Source organism: Gallinula chloropus, assembly GCF_964237585.1.
Source record: "Gallinula chloropus genome assembly, chromosome: 25".
NCBI lineage: Eukaryota > Metazoa > Chordata > Aves > Gruiformes > Rallidae > Gallinula > Gallinula chloropus.
In genome coordinates this window covers 2,918,457-2,941,433 of record NC_140110.1, presented here as the reverse complement: position 1 = coordinate 2,941,433, position 22,977 = coordinate 2,918,457, and the positions used below count along the sequence as shown (strand labels likewise).

At 50.7% G+C, this 22,977-nt stretch overlaps 1 protein-coding gene across 1 annotated transcript; it reads right to left on the bottom strand.

Annotated features, from left to right (window-relative positions):
• Window positions 1-2,602: 2,602 nt before the first annotated feature.
• Window positions 2,603-15,823, bottom strand: LOC311200794 (olfactory receptor 14A16-like; the record flags this gene model as incomplete). Its single annotated transcript, XM_084275100.1, has 2 exons — window positions 2,603-3,275; window positions 15,570-15,823. The coding sequence occupies 2 exons, from the start codon at window positions 15,821-15,823 to the stop codon at window positions 2,603-2,605; spliced, it is 927 nt and encodes a 308-aa protein (XP_084131226.1).
• Between the last annotated feature and the right edge of the window lie 7,154 nt (window positions 15,824-22,977).

Below are 22,977 nucleotides of genomic sequence, written 5' to 3'. Positions count from 1 at the left end.
GCAAGTCTTGGGATTATTTTTTCCCTCCTTTGCCCCATCCCAAATCCCCTCCAACCAAAATGGCCTCTTAGAGAGAGAGTGGTTGCAGGGTGCTCGGCTCTCAGCTGGGGTGAAACCATGACCAGTTTCCAGCACAACACCCACACATCAAGTCAGGCTCAGATATGACAGGTGGAGAACCAGCTGCAAGGAAAAGAACTTGAGCATTCCAGGGGATGCCGAAGCAGTCAGAGGTGCTGAAGAGGAATCTGGCCATGAGCACATTGGGCTGCACCGAGTGGAGCATGGCCATGAACACAAGGGCCTTTCTGGTCCATCTGGACTCAGGACTGGTGGGGCCACCTCTGGAGCAGTCAGTCCCAGTATGGGGTTTCCCAGTCTGCAGGAATGGGGATGAACAGTCAGTTGGGTGAACAAGTCTGCCAAGATACAGTTAGGCTGAGGGACCTGGTCTTCTTTAGCCTGGGGAAGGGGAGCCTGAGTGAAGACCTCTTTGTGCTGCGTGGAAAGAACACAAGAAAGGAAGTTGTCGTGGTTTTGCGCAGCTGGGTTCTGCTGGAGAAGGAGGTGCAGGGGTGCCCTCAGCAAGCAGCAGGATTCTGTAGTCTGAATAGTAAATACCATCTGACTCAAGTCCGGATTCGTTGTTGACAAGGGCTGAGACAATCAGCGATGGTCACAGCACCTCTGTGAATCACATTTAGGAGACTAAAAAAGGCAAGAAGCAGTAACATTTTGCCATCAGAGAAGGAAGTGAGAAGGTGTAAGAAATAAAATGCACTAAAACTGCTGCTTTGAAGGTCAGGGTGGACCGTCTGAGGCATTCTGAGAGTAGTGGTGTGGTGCAAAAAGTCACTCAGAGAAAGGGTGGATGAGCTGGTGGCTTTGTGTTTGTGGGAGCAGCTGTCAAGGAGGGAGAGACAGCAGTACAGGCAGGGGCGATGTCGGGCGAGATCAAGGGGCTGTGGTGCAGATGGCCAAGGGTGCTGGCCAGGCTGAAAGGGCCTGATAGAATAGAGGGCTTTGCCATGGAGCATGGTTACCTCCTTGCACCGACCCCAGGGGAGGGCCATACTGCTGTCCTTCCCTTGGTGTCTCACTCCCCACATCCCAAGGAAGAGTCCTCAGACACAAGTGAGGGTCAGGATCTCCCTGCCCAGGGGCTGGGGGTCAGTGCTTGGCATTTCTGCTTCATCAGAACAAGCCAGGGTGTCCTCAGCATCAGAGCTGCCTGTGCTTTGCCTGTGTTTGTCCTCATGGCCTCCAGTTGTCTGCTCTAACGAGTCCATGGGGAGGCTTTGTTAGTAACGGCTCCCAGAGGGTTCTTTGGAAATTACTCCTGACTTAACTTCTTGAGAGGATTCAGAAGAAAACACACCACGGTGCTCATTAAATATACAGAAAGACCTTACAAGCATGTCTCTACAAGTCATTAAAAATCTCAAGACTTCTACAACTACTTGGATTTTAGTTAGGATTTTAGTTAGGTCCTTAGTGATGAAAATTTCAAAGGAATTTCCCATGGAGTACTTATTTTCAGTCACAGGTATTTTCTGCCATGGCTCAGTTGATAGAAGAAGTGACAACAGCATTCTGGGATGGATATGGGTCTCCTAAGGAGATCTGGACGGGCAGGAGAAGCAGTCTTTTGAGATCCAACCCTGCATGGAGAACCTTGCTCTTCCCCAAGCCCAGCAGCTCCCTCACTGGCCTCCTGGGTTTTGCACCACATCATTTGTGCTCACAGGCATGGACAGATTTCTCTGACAACAAACAGCAGTTAAACATGATGCAGTTTAATAACCATGAAATCTCTCTCCTCAGCTGCTGCTATGGCCAAGCAGCATGTGAAGGGTGTCAGCTTTCAGAGGAGATTCTCTCACAGAACAGTTTTGATCAGATACACAGGAAGGTCACTTATCAACAGACCGAACTTCTGACAGAACAGTTCATTAGATTTCTGAAAGATGGGATCTTTCCAACTCTCTGAAGCTCAAAGCAGAAACCAGAGAGCTGAGCGGAGCTGAATGACCAAAGAGCAAGTGGAGGTGAAAACCAGTGATCAGAGTGAAGTGCAAACATCCAGCTAGGCTGCAGAAAAGGATGTCCTTAGCCATGGCCATATCATCAGGAGAGGTGGAAACACCTGAATGATGAGGGAGGTGAAAGACACAGACTAGAGGTAATGCAGGTACAGGGGATGGTGAGTGTTTCTTCTGCTGCCATGGAAAACAATCCTGGAAATTCCCCTTCTGGCATGGTGGGAAAGCATTGCCATTGCAAATAAGTAGTCGACTGAATCAGCTGAAATAAATGTGCTTGTAATTTTTTTCTAAATATAAGGAAAAAATAAAAAGAAGGGGAAAAATGGCCTTTGCAGGCAGACATGATGCAAAGAGAGCACAGTGTCTGGGTCCCACAAGACCAAGGGATACTTCATTAGGAATGGGATGAACATGGATCATGTTATTATAGCTTAGACAAACTTGAAGGCAAAAAAAGAAACCAAATCCTTTCCCTCTCCCAGCTAGAAAACCTTTCTAAATAAGGAGTGGTCGTGATGTGAGTTACATGATCTGTGATATGAGCAGTTTATTATGTTTTAGAAATATCCAGTCATCAGTTTCCACATGGCATCCTTGAGCTCCTGGTTCCTCATACTGTAGATGAGCGGATTCACTGCTGGTGGAACCACCGAGTAAAGAAATGACACTACCAGGTCCAGAAATAAGGAGGAGATGGAGGGGGGCTTCAGGTAGGCAAACACGGCAGTGCTGACAACGAGGGAGACCACGGCCAGGTGAGGGAGGCAGGTGGAAAAGGCTTTGTGTCGTCCCTGCTGCGAGGGGATCCTCAGCACAGCCCTGAAGATCTGCACATAGGACACCACAATGAACACAAAACACCCAAAAAATAAGCAGACAGCGATTACAGTGTGTCCAGTTTCCCTGAGGTAGGCATGTGAGCAGGAGAGCTTGAGTATCTGGGGGATTTCACAGAAGAACTGGTCAAGGGCATTGCCATGGCAGAGGGGAAGGGAAAATGTATTGGCTGTGTGCAGCACAGCACTGAGAAACCCACTGGCCCAGGCAGCTGCTGCCATGTGGACACAAGCTCTGCTGCCCAGGAGGGTCCTGTAGTGCAGGGGGTGGCAGATGGCAACGTAGCGGTCATAGGCCATGACAGTGAGAAGACAGTACTCTGTGACAATCAAAAATACAAAGAAAAAGAGTTGAGCCACACATCCTGTGTAGGAAATGGCCCTGGTGTCCCACAAGGAATTGGCCATGGATTTGGGAACAGTGGTGGAGATGCAGCCAAGATCAGAAACAGAGAGGTTGAGGAGGAAGAAGTACATGGGGGTGTGGAGGTGGTGGTCACAGGCTATGGTGATGATGATGAGGCCATTGCCCAGGAGAGCAGCCAGGTAGATGCCCAGGAAGATCCAGAAGTGCAGGAGCTGCAGCTCCCGTGTGTCTGCAAAGGGCAGGAGGAGGAACTGGCTGATGAGGCTGCTGTTGGACATACGTTTTTGTTGGCATGGAGACCTGTTCAAATAGGAAAAGGCAGTGAGAATTTAGGGAACTCTTCTCTGAGGAAAAACTGTATTCAGGAAAAGTTTTCCAGGTCAGTTTTGGAAGGGCTTGTTTTGTCCTGGCTCCAGCGTGCCACTGCTGGGAGGAGGGTCAGCTGTGGGCTCTGGAGAACTCAGTCCTGCCTGGCAGCAGTCAGTAAATAGAAGGATGGTGTGATCTCAGACTAAATCCCCTGTGGATACGAATGAGCTTTTCAGCACTGTCACTCATGTTTCACCCGATGGCAGAGCAGAACCTTGGAGTTTTGTTTTTCTCCTGCCTGTACCTAAGGAGTGTTTGTTCTGTCTGCACTCCCTGACATTGCTGCTGCAGTGCCAGTGAAACCTCCTCCTGAGTGCAGAGTGGGGAGAGCTGCTCTGTCCATCAGCCCTGGTCTCAGCTGCCCTGTGCTGGATGCTCTGTGATCACACTCTATTGTTCCCTTCAGTGCATCATGGTCTGCACTGCGGGGAATGTCAGGGAGATCCCACATCCCCACTGCCAGGATATTTCTGTGAGCATCTTCCCTGACAATGTCTCTGCTGCCTGGATCTGTGCCTGCAGCTGCTTCTCTTTGCCCATGTCACCTCCTGCTCTGTCCTCACAGACCTCATCCCACCTGCGTTGTGCTCAGCTCACCTCTGCAGAGCCCTCCTGGCATCAGGGCACTGCCCTGTGGATCTTCTGTGTGTGTAGCAGGGTTCAGGACACAGTCTGACAAGGCCTAATGACAAATGAGTTTGCACTGCTGCCTTCAAAGTTATCAATAAAAGTTCAGTTCCCACTTCCCACCGAGTCCACAAGAGCAGAAAAGTCAAAGCAAAGTCTCTTTACCTGGACTGCAAAAAGCATCCTTGATGTTCTTGAAAAGTCCCCAGGAAAGTACCAGGGATCAGCTGGCGATAGAAAGCACACTGACAGCAAAAGGACCGTACAATGTCCTTCTATGGGTCACACTTTCCACCCACAGCTTTTTTCTGCAGCGATGCTGATGGAAGCCCACCAGGCAGGCTGAGTGCTGACCCTGGCAGCAGTAGAGTCCCTGCCCTGGCAGCTGTGTGCTGGGGAAGGGACCCTGCTCACAAGGACAAACCTGGGCACCTCTGGGTGCACACACTGCTTCACACCTCTGCAGCCATGCCCAGGAGAAGACAGCTGTCCTGCCCTGTCCCTCTGATGGGGCAGAAGGGCATCCCTTCCAGGCAGCACTTTCTGGTCCTAAAGAGAACCTGTCCTCCTGACAGACCCCACACACTGCCCCATGTCCCAGCTTTAGGAGATCCCTCCAGGAACAGAACCTGCATTGCCCTGCACCCACAGACATACCAGGCAGAGGCTGTGGAGATTTCTTCTCCACTGAGCTCTCAGCATCTGTCAGCTCTCTCAGCCTCACAGGTGTCCCCTCGGTGCCTACAGGCAGTGTCCCCAGCCCTGTGTGCTTGGCAGAGGAGCTGCTTCTGGGCAGAGCTGTCTCTCTGCAGCGCTGTAATGATTCATGATTTCTCTCTATCCCAGGAGCCCAGCTCACCTCCCAGCAGAGGAGCTGGTGGAGCTGTCACATACTCCATCCCCTCTGGGCTCCTTTGATGTGTCCGTACAGCTTCAGAGAACCACAAGAAAGACACTGAAGTCCTCACTGAAGTTCCCTCCCTCAACTGTCCAGCCATTTTTTCTCCTCAAACCAGAACTGGGAAGGACAATCATTTTTCCTTGTCTCTCCAATGAGACGGGACCTCAGGCAGGGAAAGGAAGGGGAGTCTTTTCCCCATTGAAAGGAAGGGAGTCAGGCGAGTCGCTTCTGGCCCCTCATCCTTGCTTTGCAGTGCTGGGGCTGGAAGAGGATGGAGTTCTGTTCTATGACTGCCAGAATCCCACCAGTTCTGGGAATCCTCTTGCCCCAGTTCTGGTGTGCACAAAATAGGCACCTTCTGCCTGGGAGATGCTGGTCCCAGCTCCCTTTGGAATTACTGGGGGTGGAGGCAAGTTGCCAACATCCCCTTCTCCATGAGAGTGGATCTCATCTGGTGGAAACTGCGTGTCACCCCCATTCACCTCTACCCAAAACTGAAGACCAGGAATGAGTCTTTGGGCGCCCATGGGAGAGGCTTCTGCTCCCCATGCTCACCTGGGTGTTTATGATACAAATCAAGTTTTTAGTTGCCGTTCTGGTTCTTCCTGACGACCCTCCTGGGCAAGACTTTAATGACAATTACTGCAGCCTACGACCACTCACTCCACACGCCCATGTATTCTTTCCTCTTCCACATCATTTTCAATGTGTGGTGCTCACCAAAGCTACTCTATCACTGCCCTTTCTCAGCTGCGTAGGGAAGAGAAGATGTAAGAAAAGTTCAAGATAAGGAGAGGGAGAGATCCTGCAGCGGTCACTCTCATGGGCAGAACAGACTCGCCACAACAATAAAACCCAACCAATACTCTCCTTCCTCTAACTGAGTGACACAGGGGACGGGCAATGGGGGTTGGGGTCAGTTCGTCAGACATTGTCTCTGATGCTCCTTCCTCCTCAGGGGAGGACACCTCACAGTCTCCCCTTGCTCCAGCATTGGGTCCCACCCACAGGAGACAGTCCTCCAAAAACCCCTCCAACGTGAGTCCTTCCCACATGCCTTCAGATCATCACCAATGGCTCTAGTGTGGGTGACTTTAATGGCGTGCCCTCCTTCAGCAACAGACTGCCCCAGCGTGGGTCCTCCACAGCCCTGCCAGCAAACCTGCTCCAGCATAGGTTCCTTTGAGGTAGAACCACTGTTCCACATTATCCAGCATGGACTCTGGGGGAACAGCCTCATTCACCATGGTCTTCACCAAGGGCTGCTGCGGAATCTCTGCTATGAGGCTTGGAAGATCATCTCCCCCTACTTGACTGACCTTGTTGTCTGGAAAGATCCTTCCATTTTCTCACTCCTTTCTCTGGCAGCAAAAAGCAGCTGCTAATTTTTATTTTCCTTCTTAAAAATATTGTCACAGGGTTGCTGTTATCAATGTTCTATTCCACACAGCCAATACATTGTCAATAGAATCACAGAATCATACAAGATTGGAAAAGATCATCAAGTCCAACCATTCCCATCCTATGCTGAACCATATCCCTAAGTACCTCATCAACCCTTTTTTTAAACTCACCCAGGGAAGGTGACTCAGCCCCCTCCTGGGCAGCCTGTTCCAGCCCTGACAACTATTTCAGTAAAACAATTTTTTCTAATATGCAATCTAAACCTGCCCTGGCACAGCTTCATACCATTGCCCCTTGTTCTATCTTCTGTCACCTGGCTGAAGAGACCATCGCCCACCTCTCTACAACCTCCCTTCAGGTAGTTGTAGGCGGTGATAAGGTCTCCCCCTCAGCCTCCTCTTCTCCAGGCTGAACACCCCCAGCTCCCTCAGCCGCTCCTCAGAGGATTTGCCCTCCAGCCCCTTTCCCAGCCTGGTTGCCCTTCTCTGGACATGCTCCAGGACCTCAATGTCCTTCTTATTGTGGGGACCCCAGAACTGCACATAGTACTCAAGGTGTGGCCTCACCAATGCCCAGTCCAGGGGCACAATTACCTCCCCAGACCTACTGGCCACATTCTTTTTGATACAAGCCAAGATGCCATTGGCCTTCTTGGCCACCCGAGCACACTGCTGGCTCATATTCAGCCTGCAGTCACCCAACACCCCCAGGTCCTTCTCTGCCTGACAGCTCTCCAGCCAGTCTCAGGATGTGTGGCTCAACTCTTTTTCTTTTTATTTTTGATCGTCACAGAGTTCTTTCTCCTCACTGTCATGGCCTATGACCGCTACGTTGCCATCTGCCTCCCCCTGCACTACGGGACCCTCCTGGGCAGCAGAGCTTGTGTCCACATGGCAGCAGCTGCCTGGGGTGGTGGGTTTCTCTTTGCTGTGCTGCACACAGCCAATACATTTTCCCTCCCCCTCTGCCATGGCAATGCTGTTGGGCAGTTCTTCTGTGAAATCCCCCAGATCCTCAAGCTCTCCTGCTCAGATGCCTACCTCAGGGAAACCAGAGTTCTTGTGTTCAGTGTCTGTTTATCTTTTGTGTGTTTTGTGTTCATTGTGGTGTCCTATGTGCAGATCTTCAGGGCTGTGCTGAGGATCCCCTCGCAGCAGGGACAGCACAAAGCCTTTTCCACCTGCCTCCCTCACCTGGCTGTAATTTCCCTATTTCTTATTACTGCTGTCTTTGCCAACCTTAAGCCCTCCTCTATCTCCTCCCTATTTCTGGACCTGGTCGTGGCGTTTCTTTACTCAGTGTTTCCACCAGCAGTGAACAGTTCCTCATCTACAGCATTAGGAACCAGGAGCTCAAGGATGCCATGTGGAAACTGATGACTGTGTGGTTTTTTCCTTTCTAGTTTTTCTATAGCTATAAAAACATGGTCTGTGTTCATCCTGTTCCTAATGCAGTATCTCCTGGTCTTGTGTGAACCAGATGTTGTGTAATGAGGATCTGTGCTCTCTTTGCATCCTGTCTGCCTGCAAAAGGACACAATTTCAATTTGCTCTTCTTTTTTTTTTTTTTTTTTTTTTTTCTTACAATTATAAATAATTTATAAGCACATTTTCCTCAGCTGAATCACTGAACTACTTGTCTGGAATGACAATGCTTTCCTACCATTGCAGAACACGTATTTCCAGGACTGGTACTCGTGTCAGCAGAAGAAATACTCACCTTCCTCTCAATGTGAATTACCGCCAGTCTGTCTCTGTCATCTCCCTCATCATTCAGGAGTTTTCCACCTCTCCTGATGATACAGCCATGACTAAGGACATCTTTTCCACAGATGGGCTGGACGTATGCATTTCAGTTTGCTCACAGGTTTCCACCTCCTCTTGATCTTTTCTCCTTCAGATGCCGTTCAGTGCTCTGGTGTCTGCTTTGAGCTTCAGAGAGTTGGAAAACATCCCATCCTTCAAAAGTCTAATGAACTGTTCTGTCAGAAGGTCAGTGTGTTGATAAGTGACCTTTCTATGTATCTGACAAAAAACTGTTCTGGGAGAGAATCTCCCCTGAAAGCTGACCCCCTTCACACGCTCCTTGGCTGTAGCAGGCAGCTGAGGAGAGAGATTTCATGTGTATGAAACTGCATCATGTTTAACTGCTGTTTGTTGTCAGAGAAATCTGTCTGTGCCTGTGAGCACAGATGATGCCAGGAAAATTGTTGGCAGTCTCAGGAGGCCAGCGAGGGAACTGCTGGGCTTGGGGAAGAGCAAGGGTCTCCATCCAGGGTTGGATCTCGAGAGACTGCTTTTCCTGCCTATATAGATCTGGACCTGTGGACCAGCCCCCATTGCAGCATGCTGCTGAACTTTCTTCCATGATCTGAGATATGACAGAATCATTTTTTCCTATGAAAAAATCTTTCATTGTGAAACTCCTTTGAAATTTTCAACACTCAAATAAAACCTCTCCAATTAGTTATACAAGTCTTATTTTTTTTAAAAGGAAATGACTGGAAGAGCCATGCTTGTAAGGGTTTACTCTATGATTAATAAGCCCCATGGTGTGTTTTCTTCTGAGTCCACAGACGTCAGATACCAAGAGGAGAGTGAAGAAACCTCTCAAGAAGTCCAAGTCAGGAGTAATGCCCAAAGTACCTTGAAGCCCTAACAGGCCCCACTGGGAGCCATTACTGACAAAGCCTCCCCATGGGCTCGTTAGAGCAGACAACTAGAGGCCATGTGGACAAGCACAGGCAAAGCGCAGGCAGCTCTGATGCTGAGGACACCGTGGCTTGGTCTGATGAAGCAGAAATGTCAAGTGCTGAACTCCAGCCCCTGGACAAGGAGATCCTGACCCTAATCTCTCTCTCAGGGGTCTTCCATGGGATGTGGGTAGTGTGAGGCCAAGGGAACGACAGGGGTATGACACATGGAGGCTTCCCCTGGGATGGGTGCAAGAGGGCAACGATGCTCTGTGGCTGTGAGGACAGTGTGTCCCCTTTGAGGCCTCTGTGGCAAGGCCATCAGCCATAGCCAAGGAGGCATATACCTCACCTCTATCAGGCCCTTTCAGCCTGGTCCACACCCTTGGCCATCTGCACCACAGCCCATCCCACACTGCTCCATGACTGTGCCTGTTTCCCCATATACTGCAGGCACCCAACACCCTTCCCCATCTTGATCTCACTCCATGATGTCCCTACCTGTACTGCTGTCTCTCCCTCCCCACCAGCTGTTCCCACAAACACAAAGCCACCAGCTCATCCACACTTCCTCAGAGTGTCTTTTCACACCACAGCACTATCTATCCTCAGTGACATTTCTTTATCCTCACATCCACTCTGACTTCCTTTCCTATGTTCTTTCCATGCAGTACAAAGAGGGCTTCCCTCAGACTCACCTTCCCCAAGCTAAGGAAGTCTGGGTCTCTCAGCCTCTCCGCAGAACCTATCTACTATCACAGAACTTCTAACCCCATCTTGAAAGTATTTCTCTGACCACATGAGAGTTCCTCTCCATTCCAGCAGACCAGGGAACCCCTCCCTGGGACTGACTGCTCCAGGGGTGGCCTAAGTAGTGCAGATAGACCATAAGTATTATTGTCTGTGTAGCCACACTCCTCCCAGTGCAGCCCAATGTGCTCATGGCCAGATTGCTGTTCAGCACCTCTGACTGCTACAGTATCCCCTGGAATGCCCAAATTCTTCTCCATTTGCCATGCCTGAGCTGCCTTGATGTGCAGGTGTTGTGGTGGAATGTTGTGTTATGGTTTCACCCGAGCCAAGAGCCGAGCACCACAGAGCCCCTCTCTCTCTCTCTCTCTAAGAGGGTGTTTGTGGTGAGGGCAGGTTGGGCTAATCTAACCACAAAATATAGGGGAATTACTTCCACCCCAGCCAAAATATGATCAGGAGGAGAAATCTTGATGTTCCAGTTCATCGAATCCCAGAGTTTCTCAGGGTGTGTTTGAAGTGAAGCTGCATTTTCCTATCGGTTCACATGTGCTTGCAGATGGCTCTTCAAACTCGTGGTGCCTTTAACAAAATTACAGCAAGAGGTGTAGGTGAGGGTAGAGCCTGAAAATTACTTCAGGCATTGTTAGGACCGTTCTTGTGGCTGAGAATACCCAGAGCTCCAAGCTCAATGGTCCTCTTAGTGAGATAGCTGTGGAGGTTTCTGGCCAGGAACATCTTAGATCCCTCACACCTTCTGGCTGTGGGCCATTACTCTACGTTTTTCATGCTCAAAGGTGGACACTGGTAGAATCTGAAAATGACGTCAGGTGCTTTTAGGACTGACCCTTGGCTAGGAAAGCCCCGAGGCCCAAAGTCACTGGGGTGCCAGTGGGCTACCTGGGGAGGTTTCAGGCCAGGAACATCTGTCATCCTTCACACCTTTTGCTTGGGACGTCCTGCTGGGCGTTTAACAGGTTGGAAGGTGGGCGCTGGTGTAGCTGGAAAGTACAGCACCATGTTACTGCCCTAAACTTCCCCTTTCCCCCCCTCAGATTCCCCCATATCCACCCCTAGCACCCTCCTAAAACATCCCCACGCCCCCTGCCAGCACCCCTTGTGGCCCCTCAGCACCCCCATTGCCTCCCGACAGGCCCTTTTCACCACCAAATTCCCCAAATTCCCCCAGCACACCCCAGCACCCACCTAAGAACACCCCCCCTTACACTCCATTCCAGCACCCATGGGTGCCTCCCCCTCCTCAAACCCCCCCTTAACCCTCCCATCCTACATTTTATACCTCCCCAGCACCATATTACCCCCATCAAAGTCCCTCATTCCCCCCCCATATCCCTCCAAGGACAGCCCCAACAACATCCCCACACCTCCTCCAGCATCCATGGGAGCCCTGATATGCACTTTAAAACCCCTCCAGCCTCCTCTTAACTCCACCTAGCACATCTGGCAGACCTCCAACACCCCTGTGCTCTCCAACCCCACATTTTATCTTTTGAAATACCCACATATCTTTCCCCAGCCCCACCATATGCTCCCCTCAACCCCCCCTAGCCACCTATGGGTTCCTTCCCATACCATTAAACCGGTCAGCCAGCCCACTCTGACCCCCCCAAGTACTCCTGGCTTCCCCCCAGCCCACCCCCCCCACCGCGTAATGCCCAGAATTCCACCCCCCAAAACTCCTCCCATATACCATCCCAGCACCAATAGATTCCCTCACCACCACATAAACCCTCCCAAGCAAACCTTAATCCCCCAGAAACCTCTATACAACCAGCCCGCTACTACTCCCCCAAACCCCTGCCTTTTAACCTCCAAATCCCAACATATCTGCCCCCAGCACCCCACTAAACCCCCTATGCCCACCCTAGCAACCAAAAGAGCTCCCCTCTCTCCCCAGCACCTTCTTAACCCCCCCAAAAATGTTTTATACTCCAGCACTGTATTACCTACACAACCCTCTATCCCACTCTACCCAGCACTTGTCAGGCCATGACTGGAATACTGGATGCAGTTATGGCCAGTTCAGAGAAGGTCCAGAGAAGGGCCACAAAGATGACAAGGGGCCTGGGCAGCCTGCCATCTGAGGAAAGGCTGAAGGAACTGGGTTTGTTCAGCCTTCAGAACAAAAAGGCTGAGGGGAGACCTCATCAATGGGTCCCAGTACTAAAAGGCCGTCTACAAAGAAGGGGGAGACTCCTGTGTTTGAAGGAGTCATATGAAATAGCTGGGGAATAATGGGTGCAAGTTCCTCCTGGAGAGATTCCCACAGGACACACTGCTGTCCCAATAAACTGTCCTTATCCCAACACACATGGTTTGGGGTGTTTTGCTTTCCATTTTTCTCCCTTCCACTTGCCCATAAACTCCTCCCCCCCTGCCAACTAAATACCCAAGACAGAGAGCAGCAGCCCATTGCTCACTCTCAGCTGGGGTGAAACCAGGAGAAAAGGTTCCAGCACAACCCCTGCACATCAGTGCAGGCTCAGACATGATGGGTGGAGAAACCGCCACAGGGAGAAGAATTTGGTCATTCCAGGGGATGCCATAGCAGTCAGAGGTGCTGAACAGGAATCTGGCCATGAGCACATTGGGCTGCACTGAGAGGAGTCTGGCTGCGCAGACAAGGGCCCTTACAGGCCACCTGAATGCAGCACTGGTGGGGCCACTTCTGGAGCAGTCAGTCCCAGTGTGGGGCTCCCCAGTCTGGAGAAATGGGGAGGAACACTCGTGTGGGCAGTAAAAGTCTGCCTAGTTACAATTAGGGGTCTTGTGTGCAGGGGCTGAGTAACCATTGCTTCTTTAGGTTGGGGAAGGGGAGGCTAAGGGAAGCCCTGTCTGTGGTATGTGGAAAGAACATAGGGTGTCAAATCCACTGAAACTGCAGCTTTGAAGGTCAGAGTGGACGTGAGGATAAAGAAATGTCATTCTGAGGGCAGTGCTGTGGTGTAAAATGTCACTCAGAGAAACTGTGGATGAGCTGGTGGCTTTGTGATTAGGGAAACAGCTGGTGAAGGAGAAACAGCAGCACAGGCAGGGACATCATAGGGTGAGAATGAGGATGGGAAGGACAATGCTTGCCTGCAGCATGCAAGGAAACAGGTATAGCCTAAAGGGCAGTGTGGGATGGGCCGTGCTGCAGATTGCCAAGGGCGCTGGCCAGGCTAAAAAGGGCCTGATAGAAATGAGGTCTCTGCCCCCTTCTCTATGGCTGATGACCCTGCCACAGAGGCCTCAGAGGAGACACATTGTCCTCATGGCCACGGAGCATCGTTACATCCTTGAACCCACCACACGAGAGGACACCATGTGTCATACCCCTGTCCTTCCCTTGGCATCGCACTCCCCACATCAAATGGATGAGCTCTGAGACACAGGTGAGGGTCAGGATCTCCCTGCCCAGGGGCTGGGGGTCAGCACTTGGCATTTTTGCTTCATCAGACCCAGCCAGGGTGTCCTCAGCATCAGAGCTCCCTGTGCTTTGCCTGGGTTTGTCCTCATGGCCTCCAGTTGTCTGCTACAACGAGCCCATGGGGAGGCGTTGTCAGGAATGGCTGCCAGTGGGGCCTGTAAAAGCTTCAAGGTACTTTGGGCATCACTCCTGACTAAACATCTGGAGAGGTTTCATCATTCTTCTCTTGCTACCTTGAGGTCTGTGGACTCAGAATAAAACACACCATGGGGCTCATTAACATCCAGAAAGCCATTACAACCATGGCTCTTCAAGTCATTTTCTTTAACAAAAAATTAGCCTTGTACAACTAATTGGGGAGGTTTTATTTGAGTGATGAAAACTTCAAAGGAGTTTCACAATGGAGGGTTTTTTCATAGGAAAAAATGTTTCTGTCATATCTCAGATCATGGAAGAAAGCTCAGCAGCATGCTGCAATGGGGGCTGGGGCAGAGGTCTCCCGAGGGGATCTGGACAGGCAGGAAAAGCAGTATTTTCAGATCCAAACCTGCATAAAGAATCTTGCTCTTCCCCAAGCCCAGCAGTTCCCTCACTGGCCTCCTGGGACTCCCAACACTTTTCCTGGCATCATCTGTGCTCACAGGCACAGACAGATTTCTCTGACAACAAACAGCAGTTCAACTTGACACAGTTTAATACCCATGAAATCTCTCTCCTCAGCTGCTGCTACGGCCAAGCAGCGTGTGCAGGGGGTCAGCTTTCAGAGGAGATTCTCTCCCAGAACAGTTTCAATCAGATCCATAGAAAGGTCACTTATCAATATACTGACCTGCTGACAGAACAGTTCATTAGACTGCTGAAAGATGGGATGTTTTCCAACACTCTGTAGCACAAAGCAGAAACTGGAGAGTTGATCAGCAGCTACAAGGACCAAAGAGCATGCTGAGGGGGAAACCTGTGATCAAAGTGAATTACAGGTGTCAATCTATTCTGCTGAAAAGATGTCCTAAGGCATGGCTGTATCATCAGGATAGGTGGAAACACCTGGATGATGGGGAGATGAAAGAGACAGACTAACAGTAACACAGGTAGAGGGGAAGGTGAGTATTTCTTCTGTTGCCATGTATAAACTTCCTGGAAATTCCTGTCTGTCATGGTGGGAAAGCACTGCCATTTCAGACAAGTACTGGAGAGATTCAGCTGATGAAAACCTGATTGTAATTTTTTAATAAATGTAAGAAAAAAGCAAAAGTAAGGAAGGTAGACCTGAAACAAAGAGAGCACAGCTCATCATTACGCAGTCTCTGGGTAACACAAGACCTGTAGATACTGAATTAGGAATGGGATGAACGTGGAGCATGTTATTAGAGCTTGGAAAAACTAGAAGGAAAAATACCCCAAACAAAACACTAAAAACCCTACTAAATAGCAAATGGTCATAACATCAGTTACACAATTTTTGATATGATATTGCTGCTTAAAAATCCAGTCATCAGTTTCCACATGGCATCCTTGAGCTCCTGGTTCCTCATGCTGTAGATAAGTGAGTTCACTGCTGATGGAAACACCGAGTAAAGAAATGCCACAACAAGGTCCATAAATAGGGAGGAGATGGAGGAGGGCTTAAGGTTGGCAAAGATGCCAGTGCTGAGAAACAGAGAGACCACGGCCAGGTGAGGGAGGCAGGTGGAAAAGGCTTTGTGCCGTCCCTGCTGCGAGGGGATCCTCAGCACAGCCCTGAAGATCTGCACATAGGACACCACAATGAACACAAAACACCCAAAAGCTAAACAGAGACTGACCACTATGACTCCAGTTTCCCTGAGGTAGGCATCTGAGCAGGAGAGCTTGAGGATCTGGGGGATTTCACAGAAGAACTGGTCAACAGCATTGCCATGGCAGAGGGGCAGGGAAAATGTATTTGCTGTGTGTAGCAGAGAATAGAGAAACCCACCACCCCAGGCAGCTGCTGCCATGTGGACACAAGCTCTGCTGCCCAGGAGGGTCCCGTAGTGCAGGGGGTGGCAGATGGCAACGTAGCGGTCATAGGCCATGACAGTGAGAAGACAGAACTCTGTGACAATCAAAAATACAAAGAAAAAGAGTTGAGCCACACATCCTGTGTAGGAAATGGCCCTGGTGTCCCACAAGGAATTGGCCATGGCTTTGGGAACAGTGGTGGAGATGGAGCCAAGGTCAGTAAGAGAGAGGTTGAGGAGGAAGAAGTACATGGGGGTGTGGAGGTGGTGGTCACAGGCTATGGTGATGATGATGAGGCCATTGCCCAGGAGAGCAGCCAGGTAGATGCCCAGGAAGAGGCAGAAGTGCAGGAGCTGCAGCTCCCGTGTGTCTGCAAAGGGCAGGAGGAGGAACTGGCTGATGGAGCTGCTGCTGTTGGACATCAGCTGGTGTCAGGTGTGGGGACCTGGGCAAAGAGGAAAAGCACAGTGAGACGTTAGGGAACTCTTCTCTGAGAAAAGCCTCTTCCACTTCATAGAGAATATCATGAGATTGGCTCTCTGGATTCAGGAGGACTTTGGGAACGTCCCTTTTGGGAGGTATATTTGCTGCTGGCTTGAGCGTGTCACTGCTGGGAGGAGGGTCAGCTGTGGGCTCTGGAGAACTCAGTCCTGCCTGGCAGCAGTCAGGAAATAGAAGGATGGTGTGATCTCAGACTAAATCCCCTGTGGATAGCAATGAGCTTTTCAGCACTGTCACTCCAGTTTCACCTGAGGGCAGAGCGGAGCTTTGGTAATGGTGGGACAAAGGCAGCAAGGACAGGAAGGGAAACAGTGAGAAACAGTCCAGCCAGGGCTGCAAGGACAGGGACAGACAGACAGGTACTCGCAGGTTTCTCAGACTGAAAACGTGGAAATCTTGTCTCAGAGTCTGTGCTGGGTGGCAGAGACCAGGGGGTTGCTGTGGGAAAGGATTCAGCACAGTGGGTGATGTCAGGGAGGTACCAAATCCCCACTGCCAGGGCATTGCTGGGAGCAGCTCACTCTTCCTCCTTCCCAATGTATCTGCTGCCTGGAGCTGTCCCTGCATATGCTTCTCTTTGCTCATGTCACCTCCTGCTCTGTGCTCACAGACCTCATCCAACCTGCCCTGTGCTCAGCTCTGCTCTGCAGACCCCTGCTGGCATCAGGGCACTGCTCCAGGGAACCTCTGTGTGTGCAGGGCTCAGGCAAAGCTGCAAAGTCTTAATAAGAATCAAGTTTTCACTGCATATTCTTTGGGAAGAAATAAGTTCTCATCTACCACAGCACAGCCCACAGGAGAGGAACAGTCAAAGCAGACACTGCCTTGCAGGAAAATGCTTTCTTGATTTTTTTTTTTTTTTCAAAGTCCCTTTGGAATGTGGAATGTGTCAGGAATCAGCTGGAGCTGGAAGTAAAGCTGACCCAGGCAGCATTTTCTTACAGAAGAAGGAACCTGTGCTGCCCTTCCCTGGGTCACTCCTTCAAACCAGAGCTGCTGTCTCTATGCCTGTGGAAAGCCCACTAGGCAGGCTGAGTGCTGACCCTGGCAGCAGCAGAGTCCCTGCCCCAGCACACAGACCCCAGGGCGCAGGGACCCTGCTCTCAAGGACAGCCCTGGGCACCCCTGGGTGCACACACTGCTTCACACCTCTGCAGCCATGCCCAGGAGAAGACAGCTGTCCTGCCCTCTCCCTCTGATGGGGCACAAGGGCATCCCTTCCAGGCAGCACTTTCTGGTCCTATACAGAACCTGTCCTCCTCAAAGACCACACACACTGCCCCATGTCCCAGCTTTAGCAGATCCCTCCAGGAACAGAACCTGCATTGCCCTGCACCCACAGACATACCAGGCAGAGTGCTGTGGAGATTTCTCCTCCAGTGAGCTCTCAGCATCCATCAGCTCTCTCAGCCTCACAGGTCTCCGCTCAGTGCCTCCAGGCAGTGTCCCCAGCCCTGTGTGCTTGGCAGAGGAGCTGCTCCTGGCCAGAGCTGACTCTCTGCAGTGCTGCAATATTTCTGAGCTACCACTGTCCATCCCAGAAGCCCAGCCCAGCTCACAGCAGAGGAGCAGGTGAAGACATCATACCCTCCATCCCCTCTGGGCTCCTCCCTGGAGCTCCAGGGAACCTGCTTGGAAAGAAACTGAAGTTCTCACTGACTTTCCCTCCCTTGGCTGGGGAGAAATCCTTGTGTCCAGCAGAGTCCTTTCTCCTGATCAAACCAGAGCTGGGCAGGACAATCACCTTTCCTTGTCTCTGCATGAGACAGGACACCCAGGCAGGGACAGGCAGGGGTCTCTGACCCCCTGCAAAGGTTAAGGAGCATGGCTGCCTGAGAGCTGCTGGTCCCAGTGCCCATGGGAATTACTGAGGGTGGAGGCCAGGAGAGAGTTGCTCAGACACCAACCCCTTTTGTCGCCTGAAGGGCCAGAGGTGGTCCAAGACACATGAGTGGGTTCGAGGTCCAATAGAGCAATGCTGCCTGGGATGAGGAGCATTTTTGAGCCTGGTGGGGAATTCCTTTGGCCAAATGAAAAAACACCAGATGGTCACAGTTAAGACCATCCATATCTAGAGGCACCACATGTCCAACAGCAGCTTCATCAGCCAGTTCCTACTCCTGCCCTTTACAGAACCCATGAGAGCTGCAGCTCCTGCAGTTCTGCCTCTTCCTGGGCATCTTCCTGGCTGCTCCCCTGGGCAACAGTTTAATCATCATTATTACAGTCTCTCCAACATTTACCCCTCCCTCAGCAGCCAGTCCCTGGCTGGCAGAGTTTGTGGAAGGATTTGAGCAGGTCATAGGGCAGTTATCACCTCCTACAGCCTGTGACTTTATAGGGGCAGAGGCAAACAACCCTGGCAAACTGACATGTCACCTGTTCAATGGGTGCCTAGGCTACATCATCCCAATCCCAATCACATCCCAATCACATCCCAATCCCATCCAATCTGTCCTGGATCTTTTCAGGGCAGAATTAGCCTCCCCAGGCAGGCAGCACAGGTGAGCAGAGTTAGCCCAGGCTGTTTTCCACACCACTTGACATCACTCCCCCATAAAAGGGGCTTGCTGGGGAGAGGCACTCCTGGTGCCTCCAGGGCAGTACAAGTGCAGCCAAGTCATTGGGTTGGTCATCATGTTGTGCAGTTATTGGGTCATAACTGGGTATAAGTGAAATTCACTGTGGGCTATTCGCCTTTCATTGTGGTTTGGTCAGTAAACTGTCCTTAGGCCAGCCCACGGAGGCTCTGTCTGTTTCTCCTGTGGGAGTGAGTGAGCGGCATGTGCTGCTCAGCCACTGGTTGGAGCTGAAGCACCACAGCCCTTTTTGGTGCCTAATATTAAGTCTGAAGATTTGTGATAACGGTAGAGAATGAGGTGAGGGGTGCTTTCTCCTCCCCTTTTCCCTTTAGGCTTTTTACAGCATCTGTTGAGAACGTTGACTATCCCTGGGATGTTCAGACCAGCATACGTGTCTTGCTCTCTCTCCTGAATGTCTGTCTGGACCTCTGTGTTACCAACAACTGTTCCAAGAATATTGCCAAGAGGTCTTCCCTGGGCTGAAGGGTCAGGGGTGGCATGGGGTGTGGGAGGGCATGAAAAAATACCTAGACAAGGAAAACAGATCCAGAGGCACTGTGGCTGCCCAGGCCTCAGACACCAACACCACAGCTGAGCCAGAAAGATCCCTTACAACAGGCACTGGAGCTACCCGTGCCTCAGAGAGTGCAGCACCTCCAGTCTCCCCAACAAGCACCATGGGTGCTCAAACCTCAGAGGCCAACCCCAGAGCCGATCCAGACAGCCAACCAGTACGCCTGTCAGTCACCTCTATCCAGAAGAAGAAATACATGGAGAAATCAGTCCTCATCAGGAGAGATGCTGATGAACTGGGACCATTGCAAGGCCCTGAAGAGGCAATACCAGAGGTTATAACCCGATCCTTGTCCTTGAGCTGAGAGACATGAGAAAAGACTTCAGCCGCCTTCCAGGGGAGCACATCATCACCTGGCTACTGCCATGCTGGGACAATGGGGCATGCAGCAGGGAGAAGGCAGGGAGGCCAAGCAGCTGGGATCCCTGTCCAGAGAAGGAGGCAGTAACAAGGCAATTGGAAGGAAGGCTCAAGCCCTCAGCCTCTGGAGGTGACTTCTATCAAGGGTAAGGGCAAGGTACCAGTTCATTGAAGATGTTGTGTATTGGCCGGACAAGTGGATGACCATGGAGCGAGATATCCATTATTTGAGGGAATTAGGCATGTGAGAGATGATTTAGTGTGATCCTGACAATTTGCAGCTCTGTGCATCCTGGGCATAGACCTCCTCTGGAGAGGGCGCTTCCAAGACCCAAAAGGGTACCAGTGGGCTTTTGGAATAGCTGCCTCAGAGATAGAAGAAATTGAACGAGTGTCTCTTCTGCCTGGACTGTCAGAAGACCCTGCTGTTGTGAGGCTGCTAAAGGTTGAGTACCAATTGTTACCATGATGGTGCACAGGCAACAATACCACACCCAACAGAGACTCCCTGATTCCCATTCAGAAACTGATCATCAACTGGAGAGTCAGGGAGTGATTGGTAGAACCTGCTCACACTTCAACAGTGCAATCTTGCCTGTGCAGAAGTCCAATGCAGAGTGGAGGCTGATTCTGGACTATCGTGCCCTGAATGAGGTCTCGCTGCCTCTGAGTGCTGCAGTGCCAGACATGGTGGAACTCCAGTATGAACTGAAGTTAAAACCAGCCAAGTGATACTCCACAATCAACACTGAAAATGCTTTCTTCTTGACTCCTTTGGTGGCAGAGTGCAGGACACAGTTTGTCTTCATTTGGAAGGGAAAGCAGTACACTTGGATCGACTGCCCCAGGGCTGGAAACACAGCCCCACCATCTGCCATGGACTGATCCAGACTATGCTGGGACATGGTGAAGCCTGATGAGTCCCATACAGTGATATCCCATACATCGTTGTATGGGACAGACAGCTGAGGAATTTTTTGAGAAAGAAAAAAATTATCTTAATTCTGCTAAAAGCTGGTTTTGCCATGAGACAAAGTAAAGGCAAAGGACCTGCTTAAGAAATCCATTTTTTAGGAATAAAGTAGCAGGATGGGTGTCATCAGATCCCAGTGGATGTTATCAATACAACAGCAGCTGTGTCTCTATCAACAAACACAAAGGAGACACAAGCTTTCCTAGGCACTGTGGGTTTCTGGAGAATGCATATCCCAAACCACAGTCTCAATGCCAGCCCTCTCTGTCATATAACCTGGTAAGAGAATGATTTCCAATGGGGCCCTGAGCAATGAGAAGCCTTTGAAGAGATGAAACAGGAGACAGTCCATGCAGTAGTCCTTGGGTCCATCCGGACAGGGCCAGATGTAAAGAATATGTTCTACACCGCAGCCAGGGAGAATGGCCCTACCAGGAGACTCTGGGAGAAAGCACCAGGGGAGGCTCAAGGTCAGTCTCTGGGATTTTGGAGTTGGGGCTACAGAGGATCTGTGCACTCTAACAGAAAAGGAAATACTGGCCACCTGTGAAGGGGTTCAAGCCACTTAGGAAGTGACTGGGACTGAAGCCCAGCTCCTCTTGGCACCCCGACTGCCAGTACTGTGCTGGATGTTCAAAGGGAAGGCCCCCTTCTACACAACATGCCACTTATGCTACGTGGAGCAAGTGGGTCACATTTATTACACAGCAGGCTTGAATAGGAAACCCCAATCACCCAGGAGCCCTGAAAGTGATCACAGACTGGCCAGAAGGCAAAGATTGTGGAATATCACCAGAGGAGCAGGTGACATGTGCTGATGAGGCCTCACTGTACAGTGAACTGCCAGAAAATGAAAAATAAACATGCCCTGTTCACCGATGGGTTCTGTTGCATTGTGGGAAAGCATCGGAGATGGAAAGCTGCTGTATGGAGTAGCATAAGATGAGTAGCAGAAGCCACTGAAGGAAAAGGTGAATCCAGCCAGTTAGACCTGAACATTGCTGAAAGAGAAAAAAGGCCAAAGCTCTACCTCTATACTGACTCCTGGATGGTGGCCAATGCCCTGTGGGGGTGGTTGCAGCAATGGAAACAAAACAACTGGCAGTGTGGAGGCAAACCCATCTGTGCTGCTTCATTGTGGCAAGACATCTCTGTCCAGTTAGAGAGCCTGACTGTAAAAGTACGTCATGTAGATGCCCAGATACCCAAGATCCGAGCTAATGAAGAACATCAAAACAACCAGCAGATCAACCAGGCTGCTAAGATTGAAGTGACTCAAGTAGACCTTGACTGGCAATGTAAGGGCAAATTCTTTATAGCTCGCTGTGCCCATGACACCTCAGGCCATCAAGGAAGAGATGCCACATACAGATGGGCTCGTGAACGCGTGGTGGATTTGACCATGGACGCTATCCCACAGGTCATCCATGAATGTGAAACATGTGCCTCAATCAAGCAAACCAAACCTCTGTGGTATGGAGGCTGAAATACAAGTATGGAGAGGCCTGGCAGATGGATTCCATCACTCTCCCACAGACACGCCAAGGCAAGTGGCTTGTGCTCACAGTGGTAGAAGCAACCAAAGGCTGGCTAGGAACATAGTATGTGCCCCATGCCACCACCTAGAACACCATCCTGGGTCTTGAGAAGCAAGCCCTCTGGCGACATGGCCCTCCAGAAAGAAGAAAATGGGACTCGTTTCTGGAATAATCTCATAGACACCTGGGCCCAGGAATACACCATCGAATGGGGATATCATATCCCCACCGTGCACCAGCCCCCGGGAAAATTGAGAGGTACAATGAGCTGTGAAAGACTGCGGCAAAAGCAATGGGTGGTGGAACCCTCTAGAACTGGGATCTGCACTTGGTGGGTGATGAGAAAGGATGGGGAAGTCCAGTGTGTACGCTGAGGCGTTTTAGTTCTAGGTGAGGACAGCCACTAAATTGTCGGTGTATAACAAAATCAGTCCATGGCAGATGGTCTAAATAATAGATAAATGATGTTATGAACCTCCCCAATACACTGAAAACGTGAGATCTGGGCATGGTGTAGATGTTGTGGAAACAGGGGTGGATAATGTCCTGGTTCTGGCCAGGCCAGAGCTCACCTCCCCAAGCAGCCAGCACAGGTGAGATGAGTTTGCCTGGGCTGTTTTCCACACCACCTGACATCACTTCCCCATCAAAGGGGCTGGTTAGGGAGGGGTGATCGTACTATGGTGCAGCACTCTGTTATTGTTGGGTTTGCAAGGTACTCTCTGTGTGAGTGCAATTGGGGCTGTTATTTTTCCCCTTTTATGGTGCCTTTGTCAGTAAACTGTCCTTATCCCAACCCACAGAGGCTCTGTCTGTTTCTCTTCCGGGAGTGAGCGAGCAGCATGTGGTGCTCAGCCATTGTTTGAGGCTGAACAACCACAATTTCCAAGCCAGAAGCAGTGAGCTTCTCTAGGAGAAGGTGGTGGGAAACTGTGTCCAAGGCCTTGCTAAAATCAAGGTAGACAACATCCAGAGCCCTTCCCTTGTCCAAGAAGCAGGTCACTCTGTCATAGAGGGAGATTCAGTGGGTCAAACAGGACCTGCCCTT